General features: G+C 38.9%; 1 protein-coding gene and 1 pseudogene across 16 annotated transcripts in view; both read left to right on the top strand.

Moving 5' to 3' along the window:
- The window catches only part of NEK10 (NIMA related kinase 10), a 230,833-nt gene that overhangs the window by 71,830 nt on the left and 136,331 nt on the right, over positions 1–22,672 (top strand). For all 16 annotated transcript variants that reach the window (XM_040480008.1, XM_040480012.1, XM_040480014.1 and 13 more), the window contains one exon: positions 22,096–22,171. In XM_040480008.1, coding sequence (XP_040335942.1) covers positions 22,096–22,171 — 76 coding nt within the window. The remainder of the gene's footprint in view (positions 1–22,095; positions 22,172–22,672) is intronic.
- LOC121033573 (transcription factor BTF3-like) lies at positions 12,761–14,191 on the top strand (annotated as a pseudogene).

Consider the following 22,672-nt stretch of genomic DNA (forward strand, 5'->3'; position numbering starts at 1 on the left):
TTAGATAAAATTGTATAATTATCTCCACAACTGTGTAATTCTCAATCGTAGCTTAAAAGTCACTTTTCAGGGGCGCCTGGGTGGCGCAGTCGGTTAAGCGTCCGACTTCAGCCAGGTCACGATCTCGCGGTCCGTGAGTTCGAGCCCCGCGTCGGGCTCTGGGCTGATGGCTCGGAGCCTGGACCCTGTTTCTGATTCTGTGTCTCCCTCTCTCTATGCCCCTCCCCCGTTCATGCTCTGTCTCTCTCTGTCCCAAAAAAATAAATAAACTTAAAAAAAAAATTAAAAAAAAAAAAAAAAAAATCAATTTTTAACCTTAATTAATAATTAGGCTTTCTCCTGCTTTTCACTCGTGAATAGTTGTGTTCCTCTCATAGACTATGAATCGTTCACCAACTCTAAGTAGGGCTACACATATCTAAATCAGTGGTCTCTGAATACTTTTTGCTCATGACATTCCATTGGTAAAACATTTTTTTTGTAATACACTGCCAAAGTATAATATGCTCACTTATAAATTCTATGCACATAGCACTGTACAATTATTTGACATAATGTATATAAGTCTACAAATAAAATATAAAGGGGTGCACTAAAAAATCACAGATTTCAAGATTTTGGGGGGGCCCTCCGATGGGTTGTCTTAGGCACTCAGCTCTGGAGATCACTTCCCTGAATGTTATTGATGTGAGAGACACATTATAGCATTTTAAAGCTGATTCTCTTAGTTTTAGAAGAATCTAATTCCTCATAAGGTCAATTCCAAATGTACACTTTTACCACAACCATGTGTCTCCAGTAACAACACTTAGATCTATTGTCCAGATTTTTATAGTAGAGCATCATATCTTAGTTTAAAATATAAAAAGGAGCCCCAAACAGAAACTCTATAGATAACTTCCAATGCAAAGTTACTTGGAAATATTTCCAAGCCAGTACTTTGTGAAATATAAAATGAGACCAAAGAATTGTGAATCTTCATCTTGGACACACATTTGCTTAATCATTTGAAATTAATTATAATTTCAATATAATATAAAATATTTACTTATCTTAAAAACTTATGAGCTTTTATTTTTTTTTCTATTTCTAAATTTAACTTGTGTTTCTTTAATAATTTTTCCTATTTGTAAACATACAGGTATTTTAATTTATAAGTTAATGAGAATTATTAAAAATCAAATTTATTATATCTATATGTTATTAAATAGGATTGAACAGATTTGTTCTGTGTTGGTATATGGTGTCTCTGATGGCTATTCAGGCCATGTTTCTGAGTTTTGGCCAATGCTGCACTTTATTTTCTTACTAAGATCAGCTGCAATTATTTCCTTTGGTTACATTTAAAGATGTTGAGGTTACTCTTTTTTTTTTTTTCATTTTGGGACAGAGAGAGACAGAGCATGAACGGGGGAGGAGCAGAGAGAGAGGGAGACATAGAATCGGAAACAGGCTCCAGGCTCTGAGCCATCAGCCCAGAGCCCGACGCGGGGCTCGAACTCACGGACCGCGAGATCGTGACCTGGCTGAAGTCGGACGCTTAACCGACTGCGCCACCCAGGCGCCCCTTTATTTATATTTGAGAGAGAGAGACAGAGCATGAGCGGGGGAGGAGCAGAGAGAGAGGGAGACACAGATTCGGAAGCAGGCTCCAGGCTCTGTGCTGTCAGCACAGGGCCTGATGCGGGGCTCGAACTCACGAACCATGAAATCATGACCTGAGCCAAAGTCGGATGCTTAACTGACTGAGCCACCCAGGCGCCCCGAGGTTACTTTTTTATTGTAGCTTGATTTTCTGTCTAAACTTAACTTCTTAATTTTTATATTTATTTTCTGTAATCAGTACTGCACATCAAAATACTTGACAAAATAAAATAGTGCTAAAAAATAAAAATAGAAGTGCTAAAAATTCTATAAAGAAACACCTTTTTTGCAATCCCCAGTTCTGCTTTCCTAAAATGATCACTTTTAATTCTCTTTAGCTTCTTCTGACATTTGATTTTCTATTGTGATAGTTGAGGGTTTAGTTTTCTTATTTCCTTTTTTTCCTGATCTATCCTTCCAATATAGTTATTGCACAATTTGGCGTTAAGTCAATATTCAGTGTTGACATTATTATTACTGTATAATTATTGTCCAGTGTTGATCACCTTTCCTTTCTCATAGACCTTTTTTGTTTTTCTTGGAGTTAATAATCGTCTTCTTTTTTGTTTGTTTTCTTTTTCTACATACCTATTATTTCTTCTTCCCACGTCTTCTAAAAGGATTATAAAAGCCCTCTCTGTACTATTTTCATGTGGTCACACAGGGCAGTTACTTTTAACTCTGTTTTCTTGGACACCCAATTCCTATCGATTGGGTGCAAAGGTAGATTGGATTTGAATTTAGGTCTGCTGCACGGCCATTGTCCTTAGACTTACATTTGTTCCTTTTCTAATTGGAGTCTCTCTTATATCCTGTGTTTTTCCCTTGCTTTGTATTTATTTATTTTTTCTTTTTCAAATTTTTATTTAAATTCCAGTTAGCTAACACACAGTGTAATATTAGTTTCAGGTGTAGAATTTAGAGATTCATCACTCCTGTTCTGCTGAAGTGTATCTGCCAGTACTTTCCTAAAAAAAAAAAAAGAATGTTTGGGATTTTATAATTTTTGGATGCTTGTATTCACAAATACTTTTATGGGACCCTTGTACTCTTGGTAGTTTGGTGGGTGTAGTATTCTCAGATGGAAGTCATTTTCCTTCCAAATTTGAAGGCATTACTTATTTACTTACTTACAATACCACCAGACTGAGTGCCTGAGTGGCTCCGTCGGTTAAGCGGCTGACTTCAGCTCAGGTCATGATGATCTCACACTCTGTGAGTTCGAACCCCGCATTGGGCTCTATGCTGACAGCTCAGCCCAGAGCCTGGAGCCTGCTTCAGATTCTGTGTCTCCCTCTCTCTCTCTGCCCCTCCCCGACTCACACTCTGTCTCTCCTCTCTCTCTTTCTCAAAGATAAAGATTAAAAAAAAAATGTATAGCATTAATTTGAAACCAAATGTAGAAGATGCCCATATTTTGGGAGGTTGAAATAAAGCTGCAATTCATAAAGCCTATAAAAATAGGCTGTGGTATGTGTGAAAGTATGTCACCACAAAGGGGCAGGCTTGGAATATTTTACATTTCTCTTTTCTTGTGCTAGAAGGCTTATTTACTCCCAGGAAAACACAGAATTGGCAAGAGATGTTTAAGATGCATGAGACAAAATATATTGAAAATATAAGCAGAAGAAAATCTTTAGAAAAGATAAAATTACTCTCTTTTTCTTTTTTAAAAAAATTTTAAAAATTTTTAAAGAATTTTTTTAAAAAATTCTTTTTAGGGGCGCCTGGGTGGCGCAGTCGGTTAAGCGTCCGACTTCAGCCAGGTCACGATCTCACGGTCCGTGAGTTCGAGCCCCGCGTCGGGCTCTGGGCTGATGGCTCAGAGCCTGGAGCCTGTTTCTGATTCTGTGTCTCCCTCTCTCTCTGCCCCTCGCCCGTTCATGCTCTGTCTCTCTCTGTCCCAAAAATAAATAAACGTTGAAAAAAAAATAAAAAAAAAATAAAAATTCTTTTTAAAAAATTTTTTTAATGTTTAGTTTTTGAGAGGGAAAGAAAGAGAAACATAGACAGGGGTGAGTGGGGGAGGGACTGAGACAGAGGGAGACACAGAATCTGAATAGGCTCCAGGCTCTGAGCTATCAGCACAGATCCTGATGCGGGGCTCGAGATCATGACCTGGGCGAAAGTTGGACGCTTAACCGACTGAATCACCCAGGAACCTCTCTTTTTCTTAATGTAGATGAATTAGCTGTTTTAAGATTGAGGTTGGTGTGCAATTATTTGTAGTAAGCACACTAGCTGGGAATTTGCCTTCATAAGGCAGCAGAGAAGAAAGTATTAACTTTCTCTTATTATACTAATATTTAGCTATGTGTGGTTTTACAAATGTTGTCTAATTTTAATGTCTAAATATATTTCCATTTAAAAGACTGTATATTTTAATGACTTGTCCTGTGAAACATGCCCAGTTCTTGCCTCTGCATTTATTTGCAAACTTTGGATGCCATATGAGGGAACAGACCTGCCTCAGTGGCATGCGGGGCAAAGCATAGTCAAGGTCGGCCCTAAGTGCTGCCACTTGTCAAGTAAAACCCATACTGTAGCATCATAGAATGGCTCAGAAGGAGGGGATCTTCTGGGAGTGAACTGGCTTGTAGACCCACCTTTTCTTGACCTTTTCAAATACTCACATTTTAGTGTAAGCCCCTCATGCTCCCATTTTCTTCCCTGAGTCCAAATTAAAAAAAAGAAAAGAAAAAGGAAGAAATAAAACTCAGTCAACTATGCTAATAGATTTTATACATGGGCTTTAGTGCATGACTCAAGAGGTCACGTGTTCATCCCGCAACCAAAAGGGCTGTGCACATTTCCCCACGTTTCCCAAATGATATTTGGTTGTTGCTACTGTAATAACAACAACAAAAAAACCACTTGATTCAATGGAACATTTATCAATGACTCGAGCGCTTATCAAATGCCATCATATGCCAGGCATGTCAGGGTGCATGTTAGATGAAAGCTGTGTCCTCTGTTCCTTGAACTCACAGTCTTATGGGAGAGACGTTGAGTTCTTCATTCAGCAGTTAACTCCTGAGCTGCCGCATCTGGCTGTGAACAAGAGAAGCATGGCAGACGTGGTTACTATCTTTGTGGAGCTCATAGTTGCATTACAGGGTGATAAAGACCAGAAAGCTATCTATGCAAAATAGTAGTATATTGGTTGGGATAGGTCATATTATGCTGCAGTAACAAGGTGACCTGCAAGTCTCAGTAGCTTAAAACAATGGCAAGCCACCGGCTGTATGACAGATCCACCTGTGGCCTGGTTTTGTATGTCCCGTGAGCTAATGATGGTTTTTATATTTTTAGATGGCTGTTGAAAAACCAAAGAATTTGTGACCAAGACCATGTGTGGCTCTTAAAGCCTTAAGTATGTGTTATCTGGTCCTTTACAGGAAAAGTTTGTCCTTGGGGTGCCTGGCTGGCTCAGTTGGAAAAGCATACCCCTCTTGATCTCAGGGTCGTGAGTGTGAGTCCCACGTTGGGTGGAGGGATTACTTAAAACAAATAAATTAATAACCTTATAAAATGTATAAAATATATAAGTTAATAGCTATAATCCAATATATCTACCAAAAAAAAAAAAAAAAAAGAAACAATGAAAGGAAGGAAGAAAGGAAGGAAGGAAAGAAGGAAGGAAGAAAACATTTGTCCACACTGGATGGCTTAAAACAGGAAGGTTTCTGTCTTAGCACATACTGTGTATGCACCGTAGGTCACTAAGGGAGCTGTGCTCAGAGACCCAGGCTGGCTAAAAGCGCCATTATACCTGTTTCCACGTTGCAGAGGCGGGGAAGAAAAGGCATAGCAACCGTACCTCAGCTCTTAAAATTTCTGCCTTGATTTCATTGGTCAAAGCAAGTCAAGTTTGAAGGGTGAAGGTGTATTTCTCCTTCCAAGAGAATTGGAAAAAAATATATAGTCTACAATTACATATAATTGTATATAGAAATATATAATATATTGTTTACTATACAATTGTTTTATAATTGTTTACTACAGAATTGTATATATACTAATATATATATAATTAGTATACAATAATATATACTAATATATATACAGTTCTATAGTCTATCACAACTATCAGGCACAGGGGAAAATGTGATGACTCTGCCTGTGGAGCCTTCAGGTGAGGAGTGGAGTAGGAAAGCGTTCCAGGCAGGGAGTACAGCAAATGCAAAGGGTGAGAGACCTGAAACAGTATGGTATGCTTATGGATTAGCAGGATGTTCAATATGTCAAGACAATAGAAACTTGGGTGGGTGAGGAGCTCGAACATTGATATTTGGTCAGAGACTTATCTTTGGAAACTTTCAGGCTGGAAATTATGTGATCAGATGGGATGTGGAGGATAATTGTAATGTAGGTAAGGGGTACCATAAGGAAAGATTGGAAACAGATTCCGCAGTTGAGGAGATGTGTCAGTTAAAATCTGTTTGGATGCAAAAGGCCAGACCAACAATGGCTTGTGCCAAATGGACACGTAATTTCATAACAAGGGGTCTGGAGGTGGGCGATTCTAGTGCTGATTTAATAGTTCAAGGAGATGGGGCGCCTGGGTGGCTCAGTCTGTTAAACATCCAACTTCAGCTCAGGTCGTGATCTCACAACTCAAGTTTGAGCCCCGCGTCGGGCTCTGTGCTGACAGCTCGGAGCCTGGAGCCTGCTTCATATTCTGTGTCTCCCTCTCTCTCTGCCCTTCCCCTGCTCACGGTCTGTCTCTGTCTCTCTGAAAAATAAACATTAAAAAAAAATAGTTCAAGGAGGTCATCCATGATCTAGGAATTTCTGTCTTTTCTCTCCATTATCCTCAGCAGATTGGCCAGAGCTCTAAGCATCATTATCAAATTCAGACAGGAAGTAGGATGGCAGCTACCCGGCTATGGCTATCCCCTTTTATCATTAAAGAAAATCTTTCGTAGAAGGTCCCCATTATATGTCTTACATTGTGTTGGCCAAAGCCGAGTCATGTGACCACCCTTAGCCATAAGAGTGACCATTTAGGTGAGCTTTCAGCCTCTACAGTTGGAGATAGATAGGGAGAAAGGGCTGACAGCTTTTTGAGAGCTGGTCCACAGTGTTTGCCACCAAAGACTGTTGCATTTGTCCAGGAAAGATGTGATGTAGGTTTTACTTATGGCAGCAGGAGAAGACGATATGGCAGAGGGATTGGATTCAGCAGTTAATTGGGACCCAGAACTTAAAAGATTCCGTGTGAGAACAGTGAGAAAGAGTCTGAGTTTGTGGAGATTGTGATGCCACTGGCAGAGAACTGGGTGAGGGGATTTCAGGTGTAAGGTTTTGGACACACTACGTTAGCAATCTGCTCGTATCCTTTCCTGGTTAAAGTCCTTCAGGTGGCCCCCTATAACATTTAAGATAATGTTTAGGTTCCTTAGGGCACCCAAAGTCCTTTCTTCATGGTCTCACCTTTGCCTTCTCTGGCCTCATGGGACAAATTGCTCTTTCCTGAACAGACCAGGCTGCGGTTTTATACCGCTGTGACTTCCAACATGGCTCTCTGTCTGCCTACATTGCCCTCTGCTACTCAATTCAAATACCATTCCTCAGGTGGAGTCTTTGATGTCCCCATCTGATACATTCTGTTTCTGGGCACCTTAGTGTAGTATACGAGGTTTGCCTTTCTCACAGCACATAGGGCAGTGGTTGATTGCCATTCCCGCCTTGAGGTAAGGGAAACTGGTTTTCCTGACTTTGTTTCTCAGAAGGCACTTTATAATATTTTTTTAAATTTTTTTTAACGTTTTATTTATTTTTGAGACAGGGAGAGATGGAGCATGAACAGGGGAGGGTCAGAGAGAGGGAGACACAGAATTTGAAACAGGCTCCAGGCTCTGAGCTGTCAGCACAAAGCCCGACACGGGGCTCGAACTCACGAACCGAGAGATCATGACCTGAGCCGAAGTCGGCCGCTTAACCGACTGAGCCACCCAGGGGCCCCTATAATATTTTTTGAATAAATGGATACATGAATGAATGAATGAGCAAACAGACTAAAACAGCCCCATGTAGAAATATTTACAAGTCAGTTACAAATAAAAAGTAATGATTAGGGAAGATACCTGGGTTTGAGATCTTGATCTGACAGCTGAGATTTTGTGGGAAGAGTGTTCAATATAAGAGGGACTGAGGATTAAGGTGAAAATCAGGTATGAAATGGGGAAAGTGACAAGCAGCTCGCACTAGCATCTCAGCAAAGCATGAAAGGAAAATCTTTACTTTCTTGAATTCCAACAAAGTTTGGGAAATCAAATTAGATGTGTCTTGTATTGCTAGGATCTTGGCATTTTAATTGTTTTCTAGGGGATTAGAGGATTTTAATTGTTATTCGTTGGCTCAACTGCTGCTGAGAAATCTATGTCATTATAGGAAAAAATGAATTAGCATTGCACTGCTGATAGGGAAATCAAAGCCCTCATATGCTTATTATCTCCTATGCTTCTAAAATCTTCTCATGAAATAGGCACATAAAAGACTGTTTGTGGCTTTTGTAGATCTCTTGACCTGTCTTGCTTTGAACCTGTTGTGTAGTGTACTTCTCATTAACCAGATACAGTACTTCCCATTAACCAGTATCTATTTCAGTTTAAGCCAGCACAGAGCTTTGAGTGTTCTTTCAAGACTACAGAATGTTGAGTCACTTGTGTTGCATACCCACATAGCACCTGTGTAGTAAGGTGGCTACACGATTTCTGGAATTTCTCTTAGCCAGCAAATTGCCTTCATGTCACTGAGAAAGCAAGAATATTTTCTGTCAAGCCCACCGGGTTCCTTATATTGCTGCTAGGTCATGTGAAATAAGGAAATAGTGAAGCAAATTCAGTCAAATATAATTTCTAAAAAAAAATTTAAGATTCTCATACCACCAGTGGGTCATTCTGTAATCCTGAGATTGGAACAGCAGTTGGCTTTGAGGAAAAGATGAGAATGGCAGTCCCAAGAAAGTTCGCGCAGGGTGTCCTGAAAGTCCTGGTCCTGACCAGATGATTGTTATGCTCTTCTGGTGAGATGAACTCATCATAATCAACTGCATGAGGGAATAAGGAGGCATCGAATCTTACCATCTTAGGGAAAAAATGGAACTAAAATCTTCCCAATGTTGGGTTTATAACGCCTATAAAAACATCAGAGACCAAGGATAGTAAAGTTTATTTTAGTGTATGTTTTCATATGGGCATATTGGGTTATGATTTAGTTCTCCAAGAAATTTTTAATGTATAGGGTAGAATCTGATGTGTTCTGGATGTGTTATTTTCATTCTGTGAGTTTTCCCAAAGCGTGTTCTCTGAAGCAGCATGGTGAGTAGGTGGGAGTGCCTATTTTTACAGAGACTAGTTCAACAGTACATGGTACTACACATCTGATCAGTCTGCCCAGCCTCGTAAGGGTACTGAAACCATTGGAGACTTTTGGACTCTATAGTCCTGTCATAAACTCTGTGTGTGTGTGTGTGTGTGTGTGTGTGTGTGTGTGAGAGAGAGAGAGAGAGAGAGAGAGAGAGCATGTGAGCAAAGGCCTGACTTCCTGTTTTTATCAGAATCTGACCCCTAGCATTCCTATTTAATATTAGAACTGTGTGTTTAAAGTTTCATTCATTATTCCAAGTAATCATAACCAGAACGAACCCCACATTGAAAAATGATTTTAGAAGAGCCCATACTTAGTAAGGACACTAGTTTCTCCAAGATTCTAGTCTACTGATAGATATCCTACAGTGTGAAATGATATGTGTGTGTACCAAAGAAATGGGGTTCCCTAGAATTCAGAAAGTACTTTTGTACCAGATATTGAATTTGTCATTCCAGAGCTCTTTGTTATAATACCTCCATCAATAAAAATCAATCAAATAATGATGCTGTTGAGAAAGAGAAACACTTTCACTCTGCCTCATCCAGGGAAGAGCCTGCACTGGGGGCAGAAGCTTTGGAAGAGTCGGTGGCCCAGTGGAAGAACTCACTGTACACCAGCATTAAACCTCCCCTTTTCCCTTGTTTAGGAAGTTCTGTTTTAGACTTGATTAGAATTCCACTTGTTGAAGTAGAAATAATATTAATAACAGCTGAACTTCACTTGTAAGAAGGTCAAGGAGAGGTCTGGAGGGCAAGGATTAGAAATGTGAGTGGCCTTCAGAGGAGGAAGTGCCAACGAGACAGGGGTTTGTTGAGCATCTTTCTGGGAACCTTCTTCTCATCCCCCCCAGAGCCCCGCACAGAGAGGATGTTACTGATGATCCCGTTGCTGTGGAAGTTAGAGTTTGGCCTTCATTTACTAGGTCGGGAGGAAAGAGTAGAGAGATAGATGGGAGGGGGTTGCGAGGTGGACATCTCTCTGGCCTATTATACAGTTATGCTCAAGTAGACGCCTCTGTCATTGCCTAGCACTACAGATATTTCAACTGATCATTTCCTGAAATTGTCACAGTCGTTCATGGTTTTTTATTGTACTCCGAGAAGATACTTTGATCATGGTAGAATTTTTAGCTGTGCTTTGAAGGAAAGGAGTAACCACCCACAGCTACATCTCTTAAGCATTTACTATGGGATGAAGGTTACATGTTCATTACCTCTTCCAATATCCGAGGCACATTCGCATATTCACAGATAATGGAAAGAGTTGGAGAGGATAGAAGACTTGCTCAATTCACCCAACTAATAGGTTGGCAGTGCCAGGGTTGAACCACGTCTGGCTCTAGTGTTCACCTCGTTGCCAACTCGCTTTATAATATTCCCTTAGAAAGATCATTTCAGGTAAAGAAAAAGGCATCCTTGAGTGCGTGGGGTGCTCACAATTGAGTACTGTGTAAGGATGAATCCAATAGTTTTGTTGAGGTGAGCATTTTAAGTTGGGCAGTCTGCCGTCTGAACGTGGCCTGCAGGGTCTTGCATCATTTGGCCATATCCTTGATGGTCTACCCTCTAGCCGACCTGGCCTTTTTTCAGTTCTTCAGTGGACCATGCTCCCTTAATCACAGGACCTTCTCTCAGTTCCTTAATGGATCGTGTTTCCTTGATCACAGGACCTTTGTATATGCAGGTTCCTCTGCTATATGGCTTTCTCCACTTTCTCTTACCTAGTTAACTCCTGTCCTCTGTCTTCTATTCACTCAGTCACCATTTTGTCACAGTTTTTCCTGATCACCTGTGTCTCCTATGTTACTCTCTCATAACATCATATATCTACCTGATTTTTAGTGACCTTGTCAGAATTATAAATTTATATGTGTGATTCTTTGTTAATTGTGTATCTGTACCATGGGTCCCTATGGGCTATGTCAACATACATAATTTCTGATCTGGATACTATCTTATCTTTAGTACCTATCCCAGTACCTGACACGCAATAGATAATTAGTGTGTACTTATGGACAAATATGTGAATCAGTGAATAAATGGGCAGTCTTGAAGGCATAGAGCAGCTGGAAACTTTATAAACAGTAACAATCAGGAGATGTTCTGGTACTTATATGGGGGCTTGCTGTGATGAAGACGGGGGTTGGTAGATTGTTCCATTGTTAAATAATCTGTGGAATGGATTAGAAGGAAAAGTTTCCTGATGAGCTGCACCTAGGTTCTTGTAGGAAGAGGGAGGGCCTGGGCTCCTGGCACATTTAAACTGTGGTCGCAGACTCAAAAGAAAGGTTCAGATACAAGAGCTGAGGAGTCGATGAACATAGGGGCAAAAGAGACAAGGCAGAGCTTTCAGGCCAAGAAAATGGGGAAGATAAGATGCCATCTCTACTTCGGATATCCCAGATGACCGTGAACGATAAGCTCGGTCTGGGGTGCGAAGGGCCAGGTGCCACCTAGAGCTGGGGATGAAGTGGTGTGGCTGTGAATTTGGCCACTGCCGACACGGGTGGTGGGGGGAGGCTGCGGAGGGGGATGGGAATGCCTTACATCTGTACTATTTTACAAAATACTTCTTACCTGTTGTCAGGTTGTTGGAGCAACCCCTTGCAAAGGGTAAGTTTCATAAGCTCTTTTTGAGAAAACCGAGTAGTTGAGTTATGGGTCCAATGTCACATAGATAGTAAACAACCGAGCAAGAATTGAGGGACTCAACCAGAGACCGCACACCTTTTCTCTCTGGAGGTTGACAGCAAGGCTGTAGTGCAAACAGGCTACAGTTTTAGCATTTTCTGTATCGTTCATTCTATCAAGGGAGAGATTGCTGTACCCCTTTCTTCAGTATAATGTGCTGCACATAAGATACTGCCATTTTGAATTTCTATGATAGCACATGAATGCTTTTATGACCACAGTTTCTGAAATAAATCCTTTTCCTCTACTCCAAATATGACCACAAATGTAGGACAAGTAATAGAAACATTACTGCTACTACGAAAATTTTCCAAATGGCCAAACAATATTAGCTTTTGTTCTCTTCATGAATACTTGTCAACCATCTGTGTGTTTTCAGAGAGCCATCTGAGTTTCTGCCATTATCTACAATACATGGAGTGGGTAGAATCTTTGTGACTACCACTCCTTAGTTTTGGCCTTTCAAAATCAATGGCATTTTTATAAAAAGAAGATAATTTCTATGTAGCACTGGAACTAAAAGTCAAAGTATTATTTCAGATTGTAATTACATAAAGTCTCTGTGTGCTAAAATTATAGTGAGCTCCTAAAAATATTGATATACTGTACTATTTCTACTAATTTTCTCCAGTATACAGTAGAGGAACGGGAAGATTACAGCAAGCCATTTAACTTGTGGATAGTCTTAGAACACTTCATAAAACTTAGCCCTCTACTATTTCTCATTCCTTCTACTGGACTGAGAGGATAGATACATATTTAGATAGGTATTTAGATAGATGGATGATAGATAGATAGACAGACAGACAGACAGACATGGATATACAGTTTACCCTTGAACACCATGGGTTTAGACTGTGTGGGTCCACTTATCATGGATTTTTTTTTAAATAAATAGAGTACGGTGTTGTAAATGTATTTTTTTCTTCCTTACTATGTTCTTAGTAACATTTTTTGGGGTCTACCTTTACTTTATTGTAAGAATATGGTATATAATACATATCACGTACATAGTGTGTATTAGTTGATAGTTTATGTTATAAGGCTTCTGGTCAACAGTTGGCTATTAGTAAGGTCTTGGAGAAGTCAAAAGTTATACATGGAATTTTTACTGTGCTGGGGGTCAGTACCCCAGCCCTCGCATTGTTCAAGGCTCAACTGTATATCTATATATGTATCAAAAGATATGTATCTGTCAATATATGGTGATAAACAACACAAAGTATGGATCTTGTGTACTGGTTAGAAATGATAGACCCTAAATACATAAGGGAATATGAAATACACAAAAATAGAAATGCTGACCCTGGTCTCCCTTATGGTCCCATTTCTGCTCTAACAAGATGAAAGAAAATATCATGAACCAGGAGAAACTCGCCAAACCTCAAGCTCAAGTGCACATTGGTGGGGAAGGAACTGCTCCCGGAAAGAAGAAGGTGGTTCAGGGGCGCCTGGGTGGCTCAGTCAGCTGAGCGTCAGACTTCGGCTCAGGTCATGATCTCACAGCTCGTGAGTTCGAGCCCCGCGTCGGGCTCTGTGCTGACAGCTCAGAGCCTGGAGCCTGCTTCTGCTTCTGCTTCTGTGTCTCCCTCTCTCTCTGCCCCTAAACCACTTGCATTCTGTCTCTGTCTCTCTCAAAAATAAATAAACATTTAAAAAAAATTAAAAAAAAAAAAAAAGAAGAAGGTGGTTCATACAATGGCTACAGCAGATGATAAAACATTTCAGTTCTCCTTAAAGAAGTAAGGGGTAAACAGGGCACCTGGGTGGCACAGTCGGTTGGTTGTCCGACTTCAGCTCAGGTCACGATCCCACGGTTTGTGAGTTCGAGCCCCGCGTTGGGCTCTGTGCTGACAGCTCAGGGCCTGGAGTCTGCTTCAGGTTCTGTGTCTCCCTCTCTCTCTCTGCTCCTCCCCTGCTCACTCTCTGTCTCTGTCTCAAAAATAAATAAACACTAAAAAAAAAAGAAAAAGAAAAGGAAAGAAAAAAGAAAAGAAGTTAGAGGTAAACAATATCTCTGGTATTGAAGAGGCAACATATTCACAAACCAAGGAGCAGGGATCCGCTTTTTAACAAGCCTAAAGTTCAGGGATCCCTGGCAGTGAACACTTGACCGTTCACAGGCCGTGCTGAGACAAAGCAGCTGACCGAAATACTGCCCAGCATCTCAAACAGACGTGGTGCAGACAGTCTGACTAGTTAAGCAGACTGGCTAAAGCTCTGCCTACACGATCTGTGGATGGGAAAGCACCACTCACTGCCGGAGACGTTGATGGTGATGAGGCTCCAGATCTTGTGGAGAAGTTAGATGAAGCTTCCAAGCAGGAAGCAAACTGAATGGAGTCAACTTCTGAAGAAGCTAAAACTTGAAGAAGTTATCAGGAGCTGCTATTTGACATTGTGACTGCTTTTTTAAAATTTTGTCCAGGATCTGATAAAATCTAGGTCTCTAATATTTTTAAGCCCAAGCCCCTTGGACACTGCCGCTCTTTTCAGTGTTTGCATATACACAATCCATTCTTTGCAGTTAATTAAACTAAAGAAGCCTGGGAATAAGGTTTGAAGCAAGGTTAATAAAGTTCTTTGCCTAGGATGTGTTTTATTTTGTATTTCATTGACACTGATTTGTACACAGAAAGCAAAGTTGTTTATAGAAAGATAATCATGGCATGTAATATGGCTGGTAATCTTTGATGAAATTTGATTAAAGATTTTATTTTACTTTTTAAATACTTAAAACAATTTTTTTTGTTTATTTTGAGAGAGAGAGAGAGAGAGAGAGCATGAGTAGGGGAGGGACAGAGCGAGAAGGAGAGAGAATCCCAAGCAGGCTCCACACTGTCAGCAGTGTGCCTGATGCTGGGCTTAGATTCACGAATCGTGAGATCACGACCTGAGCTGAAATCAAGAGTTGGATGCTTAACGAACTGAGCCACCCAGGCGTTCCAATTAAAGATTTTAAATGGCAGTATAATGTAAAAAATAATTTCAGATAATGAAATTCATTAATCAAATAAATGTAATAGAAGAGTATTAAAGAAGGGGACATATTCACGGGTAGTATGGTCAAGAAAGACATTTCTGAAAACCCGGATAATATATGGTCTTATGTACCTGGTAGGAGTTTGGCTTTTATTCTTAGTATTTATCAGAATAAATACTGATAGAACTTTACTGTTTTATCACAAATACTGTAGAACTTTAACTTGGTGACTAGTGGTATCTGCTCTTGGTTCTTCCAAGATCATTAAGGCTGTGGCATGGAGATTTGTGTTTTGGAAGAAGCCATGGAAGCAGGAATCTGTTCAGGAGGTATTGTTCGGGACCCTACATGAGTGTTCATGGTGGTTTGGCCTAGAGTGGTAGCAGTTGTATTGATTTTTCATTCCTGTGTAGTAAATTGCTGCAACATTTAATGGCTTAAAACAACAAACATTTATTTTCTCACCATTTCTGAAAAACAGGAATCCAGGAGCAGCTTAGCTGGGTGGTTCCGGCTCAGGGGCTCTTATGAGATTCCAGTAGAGCTGTCAGCCCTGGCTGCATCTGAAGCTTTGACTCAGAGCCAAAAAGGCTCATTCACTTGCCTGGCAAGTGGGCCGGAACTGGGCCTCTCACCCTCCAGGCTGCTCTTCTGTAGCTGGGCCTTTTCTGCAGACTAGCCTGGACTGTTTTACATGGCTTAGGCACATATTTCGTAACTACAAACTCAAAACCGTAATATATAAAAGAAAAAAAAAATAATTGAATTTTATCAAAGTTTAAAACTTCTGTTGTATGAAAGATACTATTAAGAGAATGAAGACAAGCTTCGGACTGGGAGAAAATATTTACAAATCAGTTACCTGATGTGTGTAAGTACCTGATGAAGGTGTAAGTACCTGATGGAGAATTTGTATCCAAACTCAATCATAAGAAAACAAACAGCCTAGTCAAAAAACGGTCCAACTTCTGAACATTACTTCACTAAAGATACACAGATGGCAAATAAGTACATGAAATATGTTACGCACTGTGAGTTATTAGGGAAGTGGAAATTAAAGCTATACTTAGCTATCACTACCTACTTACTAGAGTGCTAATTAAAAACAAAAAACCAAGGGGCCCCTGGGTGGCTCAGTTGGTAGAACAAGCAACTTTTGGTTTGGTTTGAAGTAGGCTTCACCCAGCGGCCCCTGGGCATGCAACTCTTGATCTCAGGGTCATTCGTTCAAGCCCCATGTTGGACCTAGAGCTTACTTAAAAATATACATATGTAAAAAAAAAAGTAAATAAATAAACAAACACATAAAGACATAAACAAACCTGACAACACCAAATGCCGGTGAAGATGTAGAAGCAACTAGAATTCATACATTTCTGGTGAGAAAACATTGGAAAATATTTTGGTTTGATGGTTTTTAAAAAATGTAACATTTTTATTATATCACCCACTAATCTCACTCCAAGGAATTAAAGAGAAATTAAAAATTCTGTTTGCAAGAATTTGCATGCAAATATCGTACTTACTTGTACCTCTAGTATACTCTTGAATAAGAATGGTGAGAGCGGACATTCTTGCCTTAGTTTCTTCTCTCTTTTTTTTTTTTTTTCCTGTTTTCTTTCTTTTCTTGTACCTTGAGTTAATACTACCTTGTCTTAATTACAATACCTTCAAATAATTTTTAATATCTTGTAGGAAACTGTGTTGTCTTTTAATCAAAACCCATGGCTCCTTTTGGTCTTTTCTATTTGTATTAAGTACACTAATTTTACACTTAATTTGTGAAATCCTACCCAAAATATTTGGAGGCATTTCACTGGAATTGCATAAATTAGTTTAAGAATGGCATCGCTATAACATTGAGAATTCCAATTCTTGAACTTGGAGTTTCCATTAATTTTAGCCTTCATTAATGACTCTGTAACAAAATTTTATAATTTTCCCTGCATAGATTTTTCACATCTTTTGTCATATTATTCTTAGATATTTGTGTCTCTGTCACTGTACTAGTATGTTTCCCCCTCCTCTTCTCCCCCTCCTCGTTTTTCTTCTTTTTCATCTCCGTCTCTGTTTTCTTCTTCTTTGTCTCCATCTTCAGAAGGAAACAGAAAACAGAAATCTTTTTGCTTTATTTTAAAAATTCAGTTATCAAGGGCACATTAAAAAGTGCTATTGTGACTCTCTCTCCAACATCTACGTCAACATATTAATAAGATTGCCACATCTTTTTCATTTAAATTTTTTAATGTTTATTTCTGAGAGAGAGAGAGAGATTGCGCGAGCATGAGCGGGAGAGGGGCAGAGAGGGAGACACAGAATCCGAAGCAGGCTCCAGGCTCCCAGCTGTCAGCACAGAGCCCGATGCGGGGCTCGAACCCACAAACTGTGAGATCGTGGCCTGAGCCGAAGTCGGACACTTACCTGACTGAGCTACTCAGGTACCCCAAGATTGCCACATCTTTTATTTGTTTGTTTTTTTAATAGATATAATTGACATACACCATGATATTACTTTCAGGTGTACAACATAATAACCTGGTGCTTGTATGTATTGTAAAATGATCACCACAACAAATCTTGTTGACATCCAGCCTTGTTTTTGAACTTAAAGGAAACATATTTAATCTTTTAGCATTAAGTAGAAAGTTAGCTGTACTTTTTTGTAGATGCCCTTTATCGGGTTAAGGAAATGAACATCTATTTATACTTTGTTGAAAACAATAGATGTTGAATTTTATCAAATCCTTTTTTAAAAAAATTTTTTTAATGTTTATTTACTTTTGAGATAGAGAGAGATAGAGCATGAACAGGGGAGGGTCAGAGAGAGAGGGAGACACAGAATCTGAAACAGGCTCCGGGCTCCGAGCTGTCAGCACAGAGCCAGGCGGGGCTCGAACTCACGGACCGCGAGATCATGACCTGAGCCGAAGTCGGACGCTCAACCGACTGAGCCACCCAGGCACCTCTATCAAATCCTTTCTATACATATGGTCATATGATTTTCCTTCTTTATTGTATTGATTTGGTGAACTGTACTGATTGATTTTTTTTTTTTTCAATATTTATTTTTGGGACAGAGAGAGACAGAGCATGAACGGGGGAGGGGCAGAGAGAGAGGGAGACACAGAATCGGAAACAGGCTCCAGGCTCGGAGCCATCAGCCCAGAGCCTGACGCGGGGCTCGAACTCACGGACCGTGAGATCGTGACCTGGCTGAAGTCGGACGCTTAACCGACTGCGCCACCCAGGCGCCCCAGTACTGATTGATTTTTAAATGTTGAATCACGCATGTATTTCTGGCATAATGGTCCCTATGTATTTATTCTTTTTATCTATGTCTAGATTTTATTTGCCTATATTTTGTTGATTTTTTTGTGTCTATTTTCATGGGGAATAGCATTCTATATTTTTCTTTTCTTGTAATGTCTTTGGCTTTGGTTTCTGAGTAATGTTGGCTTTACAAAATGAGTTGAGAAGTGTTCTTTCCTCTTGTATTTTCTAGTTGAGTTTGTGCAGAATTGATATTTATTTCTTAAATGTTTGAAATGATCTGGGCCTAATTTTTCTTTGTTGGCAGTATAATGTTTTGATAAGGATTTTATGATTTTGATAAGCCTGATTCACATCTGACTGTTAATTTCTCCTCGTGAGACCATAAGCAAGTTACTTAATCTCTGAGTAAACTGAACCTCAGTTTCCTAATTTATAAATTAGTGGCTATGACGATTGAATCATGATATGTATCAGTTGTTCAATCCTTTATTATCCTATACTTACATATGTTAATTTATCCAGATTTTACTATTGTACTATACTACTTACTACTATTTATGCTATTTTTTTCAAATTATTATTTAAATTCTAGTTAGTTAGCGTATAGTGTAATATTGGTTTCAGGAGTAGAATTTAATGATTCATCACTTACATATAATACCCAGTGCTCATCATAATAAGTGCCCTCCTTAATACCCATCATTCATTTAGCCCAACCCGCACCCGTCTCTCTCCATCAACACTCAGTTTGTTCTCTATCATTCAGAGTCTCTTATGGTTTGCTTTCCTCTCTTTTCTTTTCCCCTTCCCATATGTTCATCTGTTTTGTTTCTTAAATTCTACATATGAGGAAAATCACATGGGGTTTGTCTTTCTCTGACTGATTTATTTCACTTAGCACAATATATTCTAGCTCCATCCATGTCATTGGAAATGGCAAGATTTCATTCTTTTTGATGTCTGAGTAGTAGTATATTGTATATATATACATCTTCTTTATTCATTCATCAGTCGATGGACACTGGATTCTTTCCATAGTTTGGCTATTGTTGATAATACTGCTATAAACATCAGGCAGCATGTATCCCTTTGAAACTGTATTTTTTTAATCCTTTGGGTAAATACTAGTAGTGCAATTGCTGGGTCGTAGGGTAGATCTATTTTTAACTTTTTGAGGAACTCCATACTATTTCCCAGAGTGGCTGCACCAGTTTGCATTCCCACCAACAGTATAAGAGGGTTCCCCCTTTCTCTGCATCCTCACCAATATCTGTTGTTTCCTGTGTTGTTAATTTTAGCCATTCTGATAGATGTGAGGTGATATCTCATCATGGTTTTGATTTGTGTTTCCCTGATGATGAGTGATGTTGAGCATCTTTTCATGTGTCTGTTAGCCATCTGGATGTCTTCTTTGGAAAAATGTCTATTCATGTCCTCTGCCTATTTCTTAACTGGATTATTTGTTTTTTGGGTGTTGAGTTTGATAGGTTCGTTACAGATTTTGGATACTAACACTTTATCCAATATATAATTCTTCTCCCATTCCATAGGCTACCTTTTAGTTTTGCTGGTTGTTTCCTTCACTGTGCAGAAGCTTTTTATCTTGATGAGGTCCCAATAGTTCATGTTTGCTTTTGTTTCCTTTGCCTCTAGCTATGTGTCTAGTAAGAAGCTGCTGCTGCTGAAGTCAAAGAGGTTGCTGCCTGTGTTCTCCTTTAGGATTTTGATGGTTTCCTGGCTCACATTTAGGTCTTTCCTCCATTTTGAGTTTACTTTTGTGTATGGTATTAGAAAGTGGTCCCGTTTCATTCTTCTGCAGGTTGCCGTCCAGTTTTGCCAACACCATTTTTTGAAGAGACTGTCTTTTTTCCATTGGATATTCTTTCCTGCCAAAGAATTAGTTGTCAAAGATTAGTTGGCCATACATTTGTGGATTCATTTTTGGGTTTTCTATTCTGTTCCACTGATCTATGTGTCTGTTTTTATGCCAGTACCTTACTGTCTTGATGACTACAGCTTTGTAATATAGCTTGAGGTCTGGAATCATGATGCCTTCTGCTTTTCTTTTCTTTTTCAGGATTGCTTTGGTTATTCATGGCCTTTAGGGGTTACATACAAATTTTAGGATTATTTGTTCTAGCTTTGTGGAAAATGCTAGTGATATTTTGATAGGGATTGCATTAAATGTGTAGATTACTTTGGGTAGTATAGACATTTCAATAATGTTCTTCCATGGAATTTTTTCCCATTTCTCTGTGTCCCCTTCAATTTCTTTCATAAGTATTCTATAGTTTTCATTACCATCCAGATCTTTTACCCCTTTGGTTAGGTTTATTCCTAGGTACCATATTGGTTTTGATGCAATTGTAAATGGGATTGATTTCTTGATTTATTTTTTTTGCTGCTTCATTGTCGGTATATAGAATTGCAACAGATTTCTGTACATTGATTTTATATCCTATGACTTTGCTGAATTTATGTATTAGTTCTAGCAAATTTTTTGGTGGAGTCTTTCAGTTTTTCTACATAGAATGTCATGTTATCTGCAAATAGTGAAAGTTTGACTTCTTCCTTGTTTATTTGGGTGTTTATGCTATTATAATCCTTATTTTACAGGTAAGCAAGCTACCACAAAGGGAGATTCAGTAACTTGACCAGGGTTACTCTGGTAGCACATAGTAGAGCCAGGATTTGAATTGAGACTGTCCGGTTCCTGGGTTACTGCTTTTAAGTGCTAAGCTGCACTAACTATAAAAATACCTATCTTTCAGGGTTACTATTAGTATTAAATTAGACAATTCATGTAAGCAGCAAAATTTGTGTTATTTCAAAGTTGTTGTTTAGTAAATGGACATTGTTATTAATAATGTCAATTATTGTTAGTTTGAAGTCTAACTACTTTAGGATATTTTCAACCTGAAAGACCTATTGTATAGATACATTATCAAACACTCTCATTCAAGTTCACTGCAGTGAAATTCCATCAGCATTGGATGCACTGTACAAAGTGGTATTGTGAACATCAAATCTTATTAGGCATAACAACTTGAATTCTTGCCCTGGTTCAGCACTTTTTTGTGTATTTCTGGTAAATAAGTCTCTCGGAATGTTAATAAGTCTGTATAGTGAGGCTATGAAGAGTATCTCTTTGTATCTCTTTGACCTAAGTTGTTGAGTGGTTTCAAAAAGTATCTAAAGGTGCATTGGAAAGTACAGCTAGTGCTAATATGAAATATAAATATTTGGTGTTCTAAGTTAAAAATCAAAAAAATCAAAATCCTTTGTTGATATATACATATATTGAGGTGATTCTTAATATCATTATTTACTATGGCTTAATACAGTTTGATGCCATTTAGTATCAGATTTTTCAGATCTTCATGGTGGTTATTCAAGCTTATATTATTTTTTATTTTAGCTTCCTTCCTTCCTTCCTTCCTTCCTTCCTTCCTTCCTTCCTCTCTCTCTCTCTCTCTCTCTCTCTCTCTCTCTCTCTTTCTTTCTTCCAGATGAGGTGATGCCTGGCATATGCCAAAATATTGGATTCACTTTGTTTATTTGAAAATTACAAAGATAACCTAAAAGGTGGCATCATCAGCTCAATAAGTATTTTGCCCTATTTTTTAGTCAGCAAGACTTATTTTAGTGTTTTACTGATATATCTCATTATTTCAAAGTATATAATGCAATGGTGTGCCTGGGTGGTTCAGCTGGTTAAGCCTCTGACTCTTGGTCTCGGCTCAGGTCGTGATCTTGTGGTTTGTGAATTTGAGCCCTGCATTGGACTCCACACTGTCAGATTGGATCCTGTTTGGGATTCTCTCTCTCCCCCTTTCTCTGGCCTCCCCACGTGTACTTTTTCTCTCTCTCAAAATAAATCAATAAACTTTAAAAAATTAAAAAGAAAACAAAGTATATAGTGCAATGACCTATTGTATGTATGTTATTAATTAAAGCTGAGAGTGGTGTGGAAGATTGACACATGGGGCATTTTGACAGAAGGTTATAAAAAAGCTTTCTGTTGTGAACTTTAATAGTTATTGTACAGAATGCCAAAAGCTAAGAAACCGTGATAATTTAGGGAAAGTATAATAACATTGCTTTTTTTTTTTTTTTTGTGAATTATAGCTGACTTTGGGCTGGCAAAGCAAAAACAAGAAAACAGTAAACTAACATCTGTTGTTGGAACAATCCTGTATTCCTGGTAAGGACAATTATTTTATGGTTCTCAAACATCATACTTAACTGATTTAGGCTTTAGTTTCATGTCATAGCTTGCAAAGGAAAGATGCCTTTAGGAAAAGAAGCTTATTTAATGTTCAGCTCAATTACCCAGATAATACACATGTACACAGTTATACATCATTATGTACATTTGAAACAACAACAAAAAATTATCTTTCCTCTAAGGTGACTCTGCCCCTCACGGGGACTGCTTTTATTATTTGTAAATCCAAATGATCATTGGCATATAGTGGGTGTGCAATTTTTGTTTATGAATCTGTGAATGACCTAGTAGACTTGCTACTCATCATGACACTTGGAATATTGTATTGCACTTACTTGAAAAATGAATGTTTTTTCCTCTTTGCCTGTAAACATCCAAAGGCAGGAGAAAGGTTTTTTGTGTCCTAATACATATCCCAGCATCTAGCTACTAATGGGTGCTGAATAAAGTTTATTATGTGAATGAATAAATGATGAC

Source organism: Herpailurus yagouaroundi, unplaced genomic scaffold, assembly GCF_014898765.1.
Source record: "Herpailurus yagouaroundi ecotype Mexico unplaced genomic scaffold, PumYag 159, whole genome shotgun sequence".
Classification (NCBI taxonomy): domain Eukaryota; kingdom Metazoa; phylum Chordata; class Mammalia; order Carnivora; family Felidae; genus Herpailurus; species Herpailurus yagouaroundi.